This window comes from Aphelocoma coerulescens, chromosome 1A, assembly GCF_041296385.1.
Source record: "Aphelocoma coerulescens isolate FSJ_1873_10779 chromosome 1A, UR_Acoe_1.0, whole genome shotgun sequence".
NCBI lineage: Eukaryota > Metazoa > Chordata > Aves > Passeriformes > Corvidae > Aphelocoma > Aphelocoma coerulescens.
The window spans coordinates 23,370,281-23,385,550 of NC_091014.1; the positions used below are offsets into that span (position 1 = coordinate 23,370,281).

The 15,270-nt window shown below is 36.2% G+C and overlaps 1 protein-coding gene across 5 annotated transcripts in view; it reads left to right on the forward strand.

Annotated features, from left to right (window-relative positions):
- CADPS2 (calcium dependent secretion activator 2) overlaps positions 1 to 15,270 on the forward strand; it is a 292,353-nt gene that overhangs the window by 111,662 nt on the left and 165,421 nt on the right. For all 5 annotated transcript variants that reach the window (XM_068996437.1, XM_068996444.1, XM_068996463.1 and 2 more), the window contains exons 4-6: positions 7,717 to 7,797; positions 9,345 to 9,581; positions 13,720 to 13,841. In XM_068996437.1, coding sequence (XP_068852538.1) covers positions 7,717 to 7,797; positions 9,345 to 9,581; positions 13,720 to 13,841 — 440 coding nt within the window. The remainder of the gene's footprint in view (positions 1 to 7,716; positions 7,798 to 9,344; positions 9,582 to 13,719; positions 13,842 to 15,270) is intronic.

Sequence of the window (15,270 nt, forward strand, 5' to 3'; positions counted from 1 at the left end):
AATAAAAGGTTTTTAACTATTTACAGATTCTCTAAAGGGTTAGTAGCAGTCAAGTAGGAAAGAAGATTCATAGGGAAGCAGTTATTGACTGAAGTTGCATTGTACAGCTGCACATCACAGTATTAAATAAACTCTTTCTTGACAGAGATTTCTTCATTAATACATGGTGTGTATTTAATTCTTCAAGTGTCTTACGATTTACAGTATTGGCAATGTACAGTGAAAGTTTGATCTATGCACCTACCCTGAGTGGACTTGTGTTGGCCCTTCCCCCTGCATACATTGTGATTAGCTTGAATATTGTATGTACTTCTTTTCCTGTTTATTTTCAAGTCTTATTGTAGGTTTTACTTGGGATTTTGGTATTGGAAGTCCCTGAATAAAAGGAATCATGAGAGACATTTTAACCAGTGCTGAAAACTCAAAACTGCATATAATTTATTTTCCAAGCTTGAATGTAAGGAAAGGCCATATTAAATTCTCAGCTTTGATTATTTTGGAAACTGCCGAAGTTTCCATCCAATGGTTGATTTAAAAAAAGTCTGTATTTTAAAATTGTATAGTTTTCAGTGTTGTTTTTGGAAAATTTGAATTATTTTTTAATTAATTTAATTAATGTAATCATGACTCTAGACTTTGGGTTGGTTTTAATATTTTTATGATAATCATATTTTACAAATCAGTGTATAATAGGTGTAATTAATGAGTACAAGCAATTCGTATAAGTGATATCTAACAAATCAATATTGAAATCAAATAAGCAGGTTCAGGACTTTATAAAAATATTTCAGAGAAGATTCTCAGCATCTGAGATTGTACATGATTTTTCTGAGCTTTTTTGGTAGCACAAAGCTTGTAAAAAAATTCTGAGTGAGTTCCTATATGAAATGGACACATTGAAGGGACTCAGGCACAGTTGTTGAAAACATTGATTTGATTAGATTTTTTTTTTTATCCAGCTGAAGCCAGTGTCGAGTATTTGACTGTTGACTGGCCTTGCTTTTTACCTACATTATTACTTGTTTTTAAGAATATTGACATACTGTAGAGGGTGATATGCTAATTGCTTTCTCTGTTCATCTAAAGACCTTCCATCCTAATTTCAATATTTATATGATTATAAAACTGCTGCTTACCCTCCCCCCCCCCCAAAAAAAAAAAAAAAAAATTAGCAGTCAATAAGACTTCTTACTAAAACTAATTTTAGCAGATGTTTGAGCATTTTGTTGTGGGCACTCTGTTGCCAGAAAACTGAGTGATTGGCTTGGCCAGTTGTCTGAGAGGCAATCTTGTGCTCTACTAGAGCAAAATCAATACAAAAAGCCTGTGAGGCCTGATGGTGCATTGAGAGAACTTGTCTGAACACCTAATATGGGTTTTGGACTTGTACAGCTTTTATAAGTCTACTTACTGCAGACAAATTGAAAGTAGAAGTGTTTTCGGTGGCTGCTGAGTTTGTCTTTTGACATAGAATTTGCTGAAAACATGCCTACTGCATTCCACAAGAGAAATAATTTCAATAATAGGTGCCTTTTCTTCCTCTTTAACTGTTAAGATTTTCTGTCTCTGACATCATTTCTCTTACATTTCACTTGATTTTGTGTTGCACATATTCTAAAACATATTTCTACCTTTATTTGCCAAAACTAGTGATTTTTGGGGGGTTTTGTATGTTTACTGGGAAAGGGAATGAGTTGGGAAGAGCAGGATTTGAGAAATGAGTTTTTTAAATTTGTGGTTTGCAGAGTTCTGTGGGAAATCCACAGGATTTCACAGTCACAGTCTGGGTCATCCATCAGCATAGCCATTTGTGTGATACATGATAGGGGCTTTACAGCATGCAGAGAATATGAGAGAGTTTTAAAATATCATTTTATTGATCTCTTTTATGAATCTCAATTAATCCTCTGTATAATCTATAGACAAGGAAGAGAAATACCTTAAAACTAAAGCTAAATGGCACAGCCTTCTCTGAAATAGAGGAGTGATGACATTTCCTTTACTTTTACAGCTGTGTCTTTCTTGCTGTGAAACAGGAGGCAGGAGATTTATCAAAAGGTCCAGCAGTACCTTAAGAAAGCTCCACACATCCTGCCCTTTAATTAAATCTGGTTTTTACCTTCTCTGTGAAGTGGAAGCAATTTACTTCTATCACAGTTTTGTCCTTCAGAAGGAAAGTCCTGTTGAATTCATGTCCAAAAATGATTGTAGTTGAAGACTGGGTTTGGCAGCTCTGTTTTTGGCCTGACTTGAAATTTGTTGATCCTTCCAGTGTCCCGTATTTAGTTACTAGTCTTGGTTCACAAACTTGGGACACTTCGGGAATCTCCACAGGCTGTTTGTGTTCAGTGCACAGTGGCTCCTTAGGGCTGCAGACACCTTTAATCTCTTCCCATTCTGTTCCTTTCAAGCAACTCTCTCTGTCTAAAGATAAGCACAGGAACAGATCCTGCGGGCCTGAGAAGTGCCAGGTCTGTCTAAAGCAAAACTCCTTTTTTTTGAGTCAGAGATAAGAGGAGCAAGGACAATGATCTGAAACCTGCCAGTATTTGCATCTACTACACCCATTACCTGCCTGCTGCTTATTTGATTGATGACCAAAATTGAGCACTAGGATTTCTCTGTCCTCTTCCAGCCTTGCTCCTGGATGCCATTAGTTGCTTCCAGAAAACCATTTTTTTCATTATTGTATTATCTCAACAATTTAGTTCCAAGTCCTTTAATCCGTTTGGTTTATGTTGAAAGTTTTTGCCTTGGCTGTCTGGCAGTAGTCAGGGATGGACCCTGCAGGTTACCTCAGAAGGGCATCTGCAAACCTTTCAGCTCAGCAGGGCTCAGACTTGGTTCTGTGTGGCAAAAGGTAGCTATAAAAGAAAAACAAGCATTGCTGTCACACAGACTTTGGATTCCATGTTGCAGAAAAAGAGCAAGTACTTGGGTATGTGTACCATCATTTTAGTCGTTAAATGTAGAGAAATTTATAATGCTATGGGCATATATATGTGTTTCTGGGAATTAAGCTAACACAGCATTAATAAAATAGTCACATGGAGGAACTATCAGTTTGAGCATTGCAAATGTAAAGAAAAAAAACTTGCAGCAGTTCTATGCTCATCTGTATACAAGCTGGTCTCATTTCTTGGGCATGGGGTATCTGACTTAGTTTGTGTGTAGAGTAATGTAGATGTGTGCCAGGGGCTTTAGTGCAGCACCTCCTGGCAGCATTTACCTTTTTTGCCTTGTGTTGCACATTAACCAGATTTTTTCCAGTATACAATTTTTCTTTTGGACCAAAATACACTGCTACATTACAGCCTTGTAAATAATTTAAAGCCAGAAAAAAAAACTTCAGTAGGAATCACAAAGTATGCCATCATTTTCCAACCTGTTAAATATAGAAACATTCAATTTTTCAGATGTATTTCTGTTCTGTGTTGTTCAGGCATCACAGTTTGTCAAGCAAGATAGCATGATGTTTCTGATTTGGAGTTTTTAACTCTGATAAGTTTACAGTCTTTCTTAAATGAGCAGATAATCTGAGGAGCATTGACTTCATGCTGATTCAAGACAGAGCAGCACAACCTGAAGATGCGTCTGAATGTAGGGTGAGATTTAGCCTCTGGTAGTGGCTGTTTGTAGCTTGACTACTGCAAAGGTGATTTTTCAAAGGTTCATAATGTGACCAGAGTTGAGCTGATTTTCACAGTTGGGGTCCTGCTAAATTTCAGATCCTTACTTCAAAGCAAGATATTCCTTGAACTCCGTGACAAGATGGTCGCTACTTTTCTTAGTATGGGTAAAGTAGGGTATTGTCTATTGTCTACTCTGGTCTCTTCAGAAGCAAGGGAGTGTTTTGGCTGAAATCATTAAAGCAGAAATTGGGAGTAGAAAACTTCAGTCTGTCTTTCAGAAGTGGACACTTAAATAAGCAACTGAAATCCTCTTAATAAAAATTGTTGGGCAACTTGCATTTTGAGGATGTTCCCACTCCATCTGCAAAGATGATTGCCCCTTTCAGAGTGAGAAAAAATAAAAGCGACTTCAAGCATTAAGGAGTAAAAACATTTTTAAATTAATAGCTTGTTGTCTGATGGTGGTCGGTTCATTTTAGAAAGCTGTTTTAATGTAACACCATTGGGGGAAAAAAGAGACTATGATCTGTCACTTTTAAAAAAAATATAAAGTAACTTTTTATTCACCCAAGTCTAGTCACTCATAAGTACTGATTCTTCTGAAGAAGCTTTAAAAGCCATAATCATCTTTGCAGAAAGAAAAACTGTCTTACTCATGCTTTTGCTCAGTTGGGAATGTTCCAACTGAATTAACTAGCCCTCAAAAGAGGAGTCCATGACTGTGCCTAGGTTTTACAAGTTGCCATTGCCATATGTGTGGCATTTAGGGGAAACATTGATTTGTTTGGTCAGGACTTCTAATGTATCTGATGTACTGAAAACAGGTCTCTGGTGTCTGTAGAGTGTTCTGTGGTGAGGTCCCCTGCTGCTAAAATACAAACTGATTATGTAAGGTTTAAGTGACATGGGAAGCATCTCTAGTGTTGGTGCCATCACTGAATAGCTATGCAATTACTATTGCAGCAAGCTGAAAAGCTTTTTGTTAAATGAAATTTCTATGTATCCTCTTTTTCAATAATCTCTAAGGCTGTAACTTCTAAAAAACATGACTTCATATTTAAGAGTGGGAAGCATTATGTGTGATTCCCATGTAAATGTGAATTATTCTTGAAAGAAAAAGCAAATGAAACCTTTATTACAAAGCCTCTATTTTAAGTCCTTTCAAATTAGTGGTTTCTTTTAACCAAATTTCAACTGTAATACTGAGAAGAATCTGAGTAGCTGTTCTGCACTGTTACATTTATGTTAATTTCTATGCAGTGTCATATGCTTTCCTAGTTTTTATTTAACAGTTTGAAAATTTCTTTAATGGTTGTCATAACTCGATATCCACAGATGTCTTGGGTATGGATTTGATCCACAAATAAGGAATTGAGGAAAAGAGTACATTTGATGTTAATGATTGTCACTTCTCCCCACTCACATTATGGGTTCTATAAAGTGTCTCCCTATGTAAAAAAGTGGACACAACTCAAAGATTCCAAGTACTGGTTGTATTTTCAGAATTTTCTCAATCCTTCTGCTGTTTTCACTTCATATTCAGTAGAAAAATAAACTATGATTGAGTACACATTCATAATCACTAAGTGCATTGCTTGCAAAGTTGTTTTTTCATTTTTTTTTTTGAGTTTGGAATAAAAACAGGTAGAATGACCTCTCATGGAATGGGATATCAAGGTTACAGTTTTTCTGATTATTACTTCATTTTGTGTACTGCAAAAATAATATTGGCAGATTTATTTCTTACTGGGACAGATGTGAATGACCTACCAGTCATTATTGCCTTGGCTCTTTTCTGTAAGTAAAGCAACATTGTTTGCTTTTCACCTCCTCAGCTTCTTCCCATACTTTACAAAACATCATTACGAACAAACAGCAAACCCATTAGAATGTGTAAGTATTTCAGGAAGAAGACTGAAGTTTTAAAATAAGTAAGTAGGGAAATCACATTTTTAAGTACTCAAGTACAAAGATATGATGGAAAGCAATGCAGAGTTGAGGAAAAAATAGTAAGATTTGCAAAACTAGGTAACGTATTTGTTAACTTAAATGGTCATATTTTTTAAATGGAAAAATAGCTAAATATCGGTCTTTAAGTAAAATCTCTTACTTCTTCAAATGAGTTAGTGATAGAGGCAGTCATTTAAGTTGTGCCTTGACACAGGAAAAGGTTATAGCTTTGTTCTTTTCTCCCACACCCTCCTTTTTGCAGAAATCAAAATTCAGTAATTGAAATTACCTTCAAGCAGATATTTTTCAAGCAATTACCTATCATGGGATATATTATTAAAATAATTTTGACCTTCTCTTAGCCAAAAAAAGAAAACAACATTGTTTTTCATATTTGACAGGCTTTCATACTTAGTAAACAAAAATAATGACAAAAGCATGTGGTTATAATACAAAGGAAAACAGAAATTAGAAATATTCTTGGTGACAAGTTCAATATTATTCTTTTAAGAATATTCAAGAATACAAGCCTGGGAATTTATTTGGAATACTGTAATTGTGTTCTGAAAACCTAAAACATTTGCTTTCATGAAGAACAGTCTTGCCATTTATGCTCACAGTCAAGTCGGGAGCAGATTTATTGGCAGGCTTAGTGGGAGAACCCTTCCAGCCTGGAACATGATCCATCTTCTACTCTCTGGTATAAAGTTGAGCCTCTTTTGTTCTCTTTCTTTCTGGTAGCCTGGATCAGTTCCTGCAAGGATCTTGTAAGATGCCAGATTGCACAGGTGGCAGATTCCACGTTCTGTTACCACTTCCGTACTAGCATTGAAACACTTTTCCTCCTGTTGCTAAATGTGGTCAGATTTGCATTAAGCATATTGCTCTAATTGACCTGTAAGCACTGGATAATGCATTTTTAATTGTTCTGGGTTTTTTTTTTATTGGAATGGCTAATTTTCATGAGTGCTTTGGCTTAAGAAGTATTGGATTTAACTGAGGAGCATTGTAAAGGAGGTGGTGTTATGTATTTGGCCCAATGCACTAACTAGCAGTCTCAGTGAAAAAACACTGAAAAATCCTTAGTTTAATGCAATGAATTATTTGTCAAATTAACTGAGTGTTCATTAGCTGGAGATCTCATTTGATTAAAGAACCAGGTTTTGCCAGTTTGCACCCCTAATCATTTTAAGATTTATTTTAGTCAAGAGTGATTCAGGTGTCCTTAAACCTTACACTAAATGCACTAGAGTCCTTTCAACATGTCACATCATGTCTGTGTTTAGCCCTAGGGACAGAGAGCCCTCCATAGCAACTCTGTCCTTCTTTGGCAATTGTTCAGGTAAGATGGCAAGGTGTGACTGATCTTTTTCAGATGTATCACTCTTTTTTCTTCTTAACCAGCTGTGGAGGTCTGTGCACTGAGGTGAAGTCCCACTTCACCCCCCCTCCCCTCCACTGCCCTTAAAAAGTAAACAAGTGAAAAATGAGTTGGGGAGTCTCATTTATGTTGAGATCCGGCTGTTCTGTTGAGGTGAAGAGATGTGTCCTTCCCCTTTACCTCCCTGACAGAAGTTAGACATTTAGTCCTGACTGTTCTGTAGGTATGAAAATATTGGAAGTTCAAAAATTGGATTTGCCCTGATGTGAGCAGTTGGGCAATACTGGGAGAAAAGAGCTTTGCAAGTGAAATAATACCATTCTCAGAAGGCACAGTCACACAGTTTTCTTTCCCTATACCTATATATGCCTATACAGGAACTCATGGCACCAAAGAGCAGATTTCCTTGCAAACTTTTTCTAAGCCAGTCTGTCATTCCAGTTTTCTGCTTCATGAAGAAATTATTTTAGCTGCTATTTTTATAGAGAAATAATAATACCTCTTCTGTGTAGCCTGAGCATTATGACTGCAAGGGAGCACTGGTTACCCTTCAGAAACCCTGAGTGCTGTGACTAACTGGTGGCCATTATATTTCTTTCGTCTTGGTAAGCCTCAAAGCTGTGTATTTGCTTAGTGTTTCACTGATTTTAGGATGAAAATTCATTTCTCTTGTTTTTTAGCTACATTGCTTGCTATAAAGTTAAAATATAGTGCGTTTCTCACAGTTGGATTTATTTTTGTTCTCTGTCCAAGTTGGATAATGGAGATGAGCAAGCAGCCCAGATAAGACGTGAACTAGATGGACGACTACAACTGGCAGAACAAATGGCAAGGGTATGTGTTTGCTTTCCTGTACCAAAAACATATCTTCATCTGATATTGAGTGGGTTGATCCATAATGTGTGTTTCCTGTTTCTGATTCTAAAATTAAGCAGAAGATTGTTTGAGAACAGTCTGGCAGGTACATTTCTTTCTGCTCTGAAGAATGTCTGTCAACTGGGGTAGGGAGAAAGCAAAACCTGGTTTTGGAAAGTCATATGCTGTGTGATCCTACATTTCCATCAACAGCAAGTCCAATTTTCCTCATTTTTCATATTGGATGGAAAAAGCATCTTTACAAGAGGAAAGATCTTTTAACAACACAACAACAGTCTGTTTTATTTGTCTTTTGTGTCGGCATATTATTTGAACGATCCTCACAGGATATAGTTAGTACAGTTTGAAAAACACTACGAAGGCTTTGGGGTTTTTTGCTAGGCAACCTTCAACCTTGGCCTGCATTTTTTAGTCTCTAACTATAAATTGTTTTTATTTGTAGGGTATTTTTAAATATGTAATTTACTGGCTCTGTCATGCTGTGATGAGCCAGTCCACACGACTTGCTGCAGGAATTTTTGGTCACAGTCAGCTTGCTTGGTCTTTATTATTGAAACAAAATCAACTGTAAAGGATATAAAACATCTTATGATAGGCCTTATAACACATAATGATAAAAATTGTCTGGTTTAGGAGCAAGGTGCCTGTCTTTGCAGACAGTACATTGGGAGTGGTGTTTGTTTCTCATTTATATGTAAAACATATATTTTAGATTAATTTGCATTTTTGTTTAATCTTGAATGACACTCTCCCAAGCATCCAGTATTCAATATTTGGAGAAACTGTGCATAAAATTGACTCTGTATGTGTTCATAGATGCACTATACGTCTACATATGTTTCTTTTTTGTGTTTATAGTTATAAACACAATATTTAAATAATATTGTCTAGCTTCTACAGAGGAAAAAATTGATTTTTTTGCTATCTCTAATGTTTAAGGGAGAGATTACTATTTAAAACAAACCAGTGCATAGTAATTAAACATTACTTTCAAAATGAATGACCCATTTTTAAAAATAAAGCTAAACAATGATAGCAATTTCTTGTCATGATTGTAGTTTATTAGCTTCATACTAGAAACATGACTTTTTTTTGGTAACATGGAAGAAGTAACAAAGCTATTAGTGGACAGGTCATTTTATAAATGTCAGTTTATAAAATATTGAAGGTAGCATTAAAGGTATATTATTAGTTACTATGCTTAAAACACCTGTAATTGGAAATACTTAATGTGTGGATCTTCAACTTGGGTTTATGGTTAAATGATTCAGGGAAGTGTGCAAGGTTCCATTTGTACTTTATTTCTTCTTTTCAAAATTACTGCATTTATGGGTCAGGATTAGCCTTTCCATTACTGTTTTGAAGACATAAAAATAGATAGACACTGAAATTATGACTTTTATTTATGTTTATTGTCCCTTAACTGAAACCAAGTCAGTAAATTAACATGATGTATAATGTAGGAAATTTTTTTCCTCCCTAACTTTTAAAATATATTTTCCAAGGAAAGAAAATTCCCAAAATTTGTAGCAAGGGAAATGGAGAACATGTACATAGAAGAGTTGCGGTCTTCGGTGAATTTGCTGATGGCAAATTTGGAAAGTCTGCCAGTGTCTAAAGGTGGGCCAGAATTCAAACTGCAGAAGTTAAAGCGATCACAGAATTCTGCGTTCTTGGACATAGGAGATGAAAATGAAGTTCAGCTGTCAAAGTCTGATGTGGTTCTCTCCTTCACATTAGAGGTAATCACAGATTTCACTTGTTGATGGTTTAAATTGATAGAATATTTGCCTTGATATTTTTTTGTTATTAGTCCTTTCTTGGTAATTTTAAAATGTTATGGTAAAGAAGTAAATTATGCTTTGTATCTTCGGTAATTAGGATTTAGAATACAGCTGTACAGCACATTTTCCTCTTGCAGCAGTAGTTGCATTTGGGCCAACACAGCAGTGTGGGAAGTTGAATCTCCCACACAAATGTAACTTTAAATGAATTCCAGTTCATTATATAGCTAAGTATAATTTTAAATGTAATAATGAAACACTGTTGTTATCAGGAATGCATTTACAGAATTTTATAAACAAGTAACATTTTCTCACTGGAAGCATTTAGAGAAAACACAGTGATTTTTCTTTACTGATGATCATAGCAGTTTTTTATAAATTTCTGCATTTTCCTCAAGAAGCTATCTTGTGTTTCTGGGATTATGCAGGAAGTCTGGCCTGTAGGGATGCAGTCCTAATCCATACAGAGCTCAACTGACTTCATGAGGAAGCCAAAAATACATTTGGTTTTTTAAACAATTCTGATGACAATACAGAATATAGAATGGTTTGGGTTGGAAGGGACCTTAAAGATCATCTGGTTCCAGCCCCCCTGCCATGGGCACCTTCCACTACACATGATTGGTTAAAGCCCCATCCAGCCTTGCCTTGAAGACTTCCAGCATCATAACTCAGGTCCAGTTCTACAAATGTGGATACCAAGAAATGCTTATCTCTCTTTCAATAATAATAGAATCAAAACATTATCACAATGTGCATTGTGTATTTGTTGGTCAGAAGGTGCCACACCTGTGTTATGCAATTGAAGTGGCTTTAGCTTATTTAAGACAGCAGATAATGTTACACAATAAATATCTCAGTTGTTAAAGACTTTAAAATAAATAAAAATTGCATATCTTTTAAACATTGTTTTTTTCTGAAGTGAAACGAGCATCAGGTTTTTTATGTGTTGAAAAGTCAGATAATTTTTTTCCCATGTCATCATTAAAGATGTATAATTAAAAACATCAAATATGGACAATGAAAAAGTTTCAATTCTTTGTCTAACAGAGAAATTACTTATCCCACTATATACAATTTTAATATTGCTAACTAATAATGTAAAAGCCCTTTCAAAGAGTAGTAAGATCCATCATTCTGTATGCCAAAAAGTATTAGTTCATCAAGCACGTAAAACTGGAGTGCAGGCCTTAGCATTGAAGTACATGAGAAGATGATTTATAACTCCTGTGCTGAATCCTGTGTGTCTTCATCACATGTGTCATGTCTGCCTCGAGGGGAATACCAAGCTTGGAATGGTCCATAAATAGCATTTGCAAGAGGAGTTCTGAAGAATCTAAAAAGTACCTTAAAAATTTTGGCAATAATATTTCTGGTCTTCAAGAAAGTGTGCTTGGTGATAGATGTAAGAGGAAGAAAAGGCTTCTCTGTCCCTCTAGAGAGAACTCTTACACACTAGAAATGATGTGACATTTAGAGGAAAAGCACAGTAAAAGTTTGAAACAATCATGAAACAAAAAATGATGGGAGATATAATTTCTGGTAAATTCATAGCAGTTTTGCTTTGTTTATACCCCTCTCCTCTTCCATCAGAAATGCAGACTGTTAGGTCTGATGAACTAAGGTTTTTTTTTTTTTCTTTTTTGCCATCAGTGATAAAGAGATTACTGCAAGATAAGTAATCTACAGTTCATCCTGTGCAAGGCAAGAATTAAAGTATTACTCTACATGTGATAGTTCTTAGTAGGGCAGATTTTCATTTTAAACATGGTAGTAACCACATAAGGTGATTCTCTTGTCAAACAGTATGTTTTGCTCTTGGGAAGCAAAATCTCAGAAGATATAAGGGCAAAAGGAAACAGGAGAATTGATATTAATGAAGACTGAAATATGGAAGATGTGGTCTTTTTCTATGCAAATGGCCAACTAAGAAATGCTGTTGCATTTCCTTGAAGACAGAGTACTTCCTTTTTTGAAAATATGAGGTCAAATGTACACAATTTCACATTTTTTGAATGACATATAAACATATCTATGTCACATCTTGTGTGGGGACTCAGTTGTAGGGTAACCACCAAAATCCCCATTGAGGGCTGCTGAACTGGCACATGAATGAATAGGAAATCTACATCATGTAGGACAGAGTGGAAGAACCCCAAAATTTCTAGATGGAGGTAAAGTGGCCAGAGTTCTTGCTGTCACTGCACGTTGTTATTATAAACAGTAAAACTTGCTAGTAATATTAAGTGTTCTAATGGGAGCAGACCTTGCTGACTAAGGTCAGAGAGATCCCTGAGCATCACTGCAAGCAACAACCACTGTTTTTATAAGTTAGATGTTTCCTTAAAATCCTGTTTGTAGCAATCTAGAAAAAAAATCAAAACCATAGTAGTAGGAGAAGACTTATTCATACTCTTCAGCTGTTAGGCAGTTTCAAAAATAGACAAGCATTTAGGAAGCTGTTTATCAGCTAATGAGCTAGTACATCTGCTAGTGACAGTTTCTTTGGAAAGAATGAAATGCAACTTTTTTCCATTGCTGGAATCCAGAATTGCTACCAGAGAAAAATGTGCTGTGCAATTAAGTTAGAAACTCAGGAAAAGGGGTACCAACATAAAAATGAATAAACATGAAGTCAGTATTCAGCAAGGTCATACATTTTATATGTGGAAAGATCATGTAGGCGATATTACCTAGAAGGATCTTTAGTGTTGTCTCTCAGCGATCTAACTGCTTGAATTCCTGGACAACAATAGATGGAAAAGAGGGATAACTTGATCATTCTCCCTGAAATGCTGTTATTATTTATAAAGCATAATAGGCAATGTTGATAATTTATTGGTAATATAAAAATGGTATAAATGATCAGTGGCTGTCATCTCACTGTAATATTTACAAACCAGCAATTTTGCAAAACATACAACTATTACTGAGGTTCTAGAAGTTTTAAAGTACTTGGAACAAAGTGGCACATGTGCAAAGAAGTTTAATAGCAACATATTTTAGTAGTTGCTTGCTAACCTAAGAAACCAACATCCTCTAATGAGAGCAAAAGTAGTCATTACTTCTGGCACTTTTAAACAAATTAAACAAATATTGGTTTACATGTAAGGTTCAGTTGAGGACAGCATCTCTTTCTGATAGAGTACATTTTTCCCAGTTTCTTTGCATGGGCCCAAATGGAACTGGCAAGAAAAGCAGCTTTTCCAAAGAGAGCAGGGGAACCTGACTGTCTTCTCAAGTCTTCTAAATTAGAAACATCTGAAATGCAAAAATTCCAGTAAGTTCACACTGTGACAAGATTTATAAAAGGCAGAGAGCATTTAAAGTAGAGCTGCATTTGGCTTTTCTGAGCTAATGCAGAGTAGTCTAGAGGAGGTGAAAATCTATAGGATCTGCCAAGCTCGTAATTTCCCCTATGAGGAAAACTTTCGGGGCACAGCTGGTAGCGGTGGCTTTTTCTTTTTCTCTTCTCCCCCTTCCCCATATGCATACTGAACCTGACTGCAAGTACTGCACTGGGAGAAGGAAAAGATGTGCATAGTGAGGTCAAAAAATTACAGGAGCTGATACCAGTGCTCTGACCTGCCTCTTGCTCAGCACAGCAAAAAATCCCTTCTGAGGTTCAAGGGTTGCAACCTCCAGGGACACAGCACCATAATTTGCCTTTCTAGATATGGTCAGTGTACTTACTTGTTTACCATCAGACTTAGTAACCTATTTCTTCTATAAATATTCCCTTAGATGACTGATTAAAAGATACATTTTCTCATGTATAAAGATTTAGAATTATATTCAGACATTAGCCTCAAATTCTACTATTGGCATTTAAATTATGATTGGAGTGAGTTTTTGGTCACTGTCCAGGCGAAAACAAGCACAAAATTTTCAGTTCCTTCCAGATGTTGTTGAAAGTGGAAAAAGAAGATAAAATCAAAACTCTCCTCTGTCTGTTAAGACTTGAGTGAGTGGACTTTGGGACTTCGGGGATTTTTCCTTTTCTTTTCTATTTTTTTACGTTCATGGAACTTAGTATTGCAGTAACTGTGCTGTGTAATTTTTTCTGAAGGATAAACTATTTGCTTTTTTTCCTCAGATTGTTATAATGGAGGTACAAGGTTTAAAGTCAGTCGCTCCCAATCGGATTGTCTACTGCACCATGGAAGTGGAAGGGGGCGAGAAGCTTCAGACGGACCAAGCAGAAGCTTCCAGGCCACAGTAAGCCACTCTGCTCTTGCTGCATCAGTATCTCTTTTCTGTCATGGGAGAACTTGTCTGATTTTCCTTACAGTTTTTACAATTAGCTTAGTGCTAGGTTGTGTGATTTTTTTCCTAAGTAGTTATCTTGAATTCTCTCTGAAAAGTTAAAATACAAATACTAGTTATTTAGGGTAAAGTAAGTACAAAGTGTGGATGCTATCCAAATGAAAGCCATTGAATGTATGGGTGAGGAAAAGAACTAGAGACTGCATCCTCCAAAAATACAAACCTCTTGATAGATGTTAGCCTGAGGTGATTTTATGTATTCTAGGTTAATGTGCAGGTGGCCTTGTGGAGTGCAACTTGTACAACTCACACCAATGATATCAGGGAAATCAATACTCAGTAATCAGTCTTGACAAAGCTTGATCACCTGCTGAGCCTATTTCATTTTAAATTATAGGATCCACTTCTTTCAATTAATTTTTGATGGGGCGGTTAGCAAACTGACTTGGAGGGGGATAACATCATGCCGTCTGTAGTTGAACCAGTTAGTGTAGCAGAGAGTAAGAAATTAAATTGGTTGATTTGTTTGACCTACATGCTGTCTTCAGACACTTTTCACTCTGTTAAAATGTCATTTGGAATCTTTTGTAGACAACTTTCCAGGCAGAATGTTGGGGTTTTACTGGCACCACAGTGTGCCTTGTGAAAGACAATTTGAAAGTTACTGTTGTTACAATATCTCATAAAATATCTTCTATGGAATTGGGATGGTAGTTTCTATTCCATTTGGACCACAAAGACTGAATGTTTTTAGGCAAAATTAGAAGCACAATTTTATCTGTCTCTTCTATGGTTGGGAGTAGAAGAAGATATAATTTGGTGGACTTTCTTCTAGCTGCAGCAAATTTCCTTGGCAAGTTAGCCAGCAGCATATTCCAACAGCTTTGCAGAACACTTAAGTATGTGGGACAAGATGTGAAATTCATTTGTCATGGTCCCTGGCTGTGTTCCTTCTCCAGGATATGGGAATGCTTATTCTTATCATTTCCATGTACTACGTGAGGGCCTTCTAAAAGGAACGATAATGCAAAAGACACACAGATTTACACATTGAAGCAAGGTCGTAAGTGGGTATTCAACATCATCTGCTTATTTTTTGACCTTTTGGGATGTTTTCTGGTGGCTCAGGGTCCCCTGAGACCCACAAGGCTTATTCATGGAGGGCACATCTCCAAACTGTCCTTTGACTTCAAACTCAGAGTTGCTCTCATATTGTTCCCTGCAACATGTGCCTACAGCCTTTGCCTGCTGACACAGCCAAGGTTTTTGTTTCTTCTAATGGTGTATTGCTCTTTTTCCTCACCCTTGAACTTGTTAGGGTCTGTTTTAAACACTTGGTTAACCTCTGATATCATTGGTGTGAGTATTTAAATTACCTAGA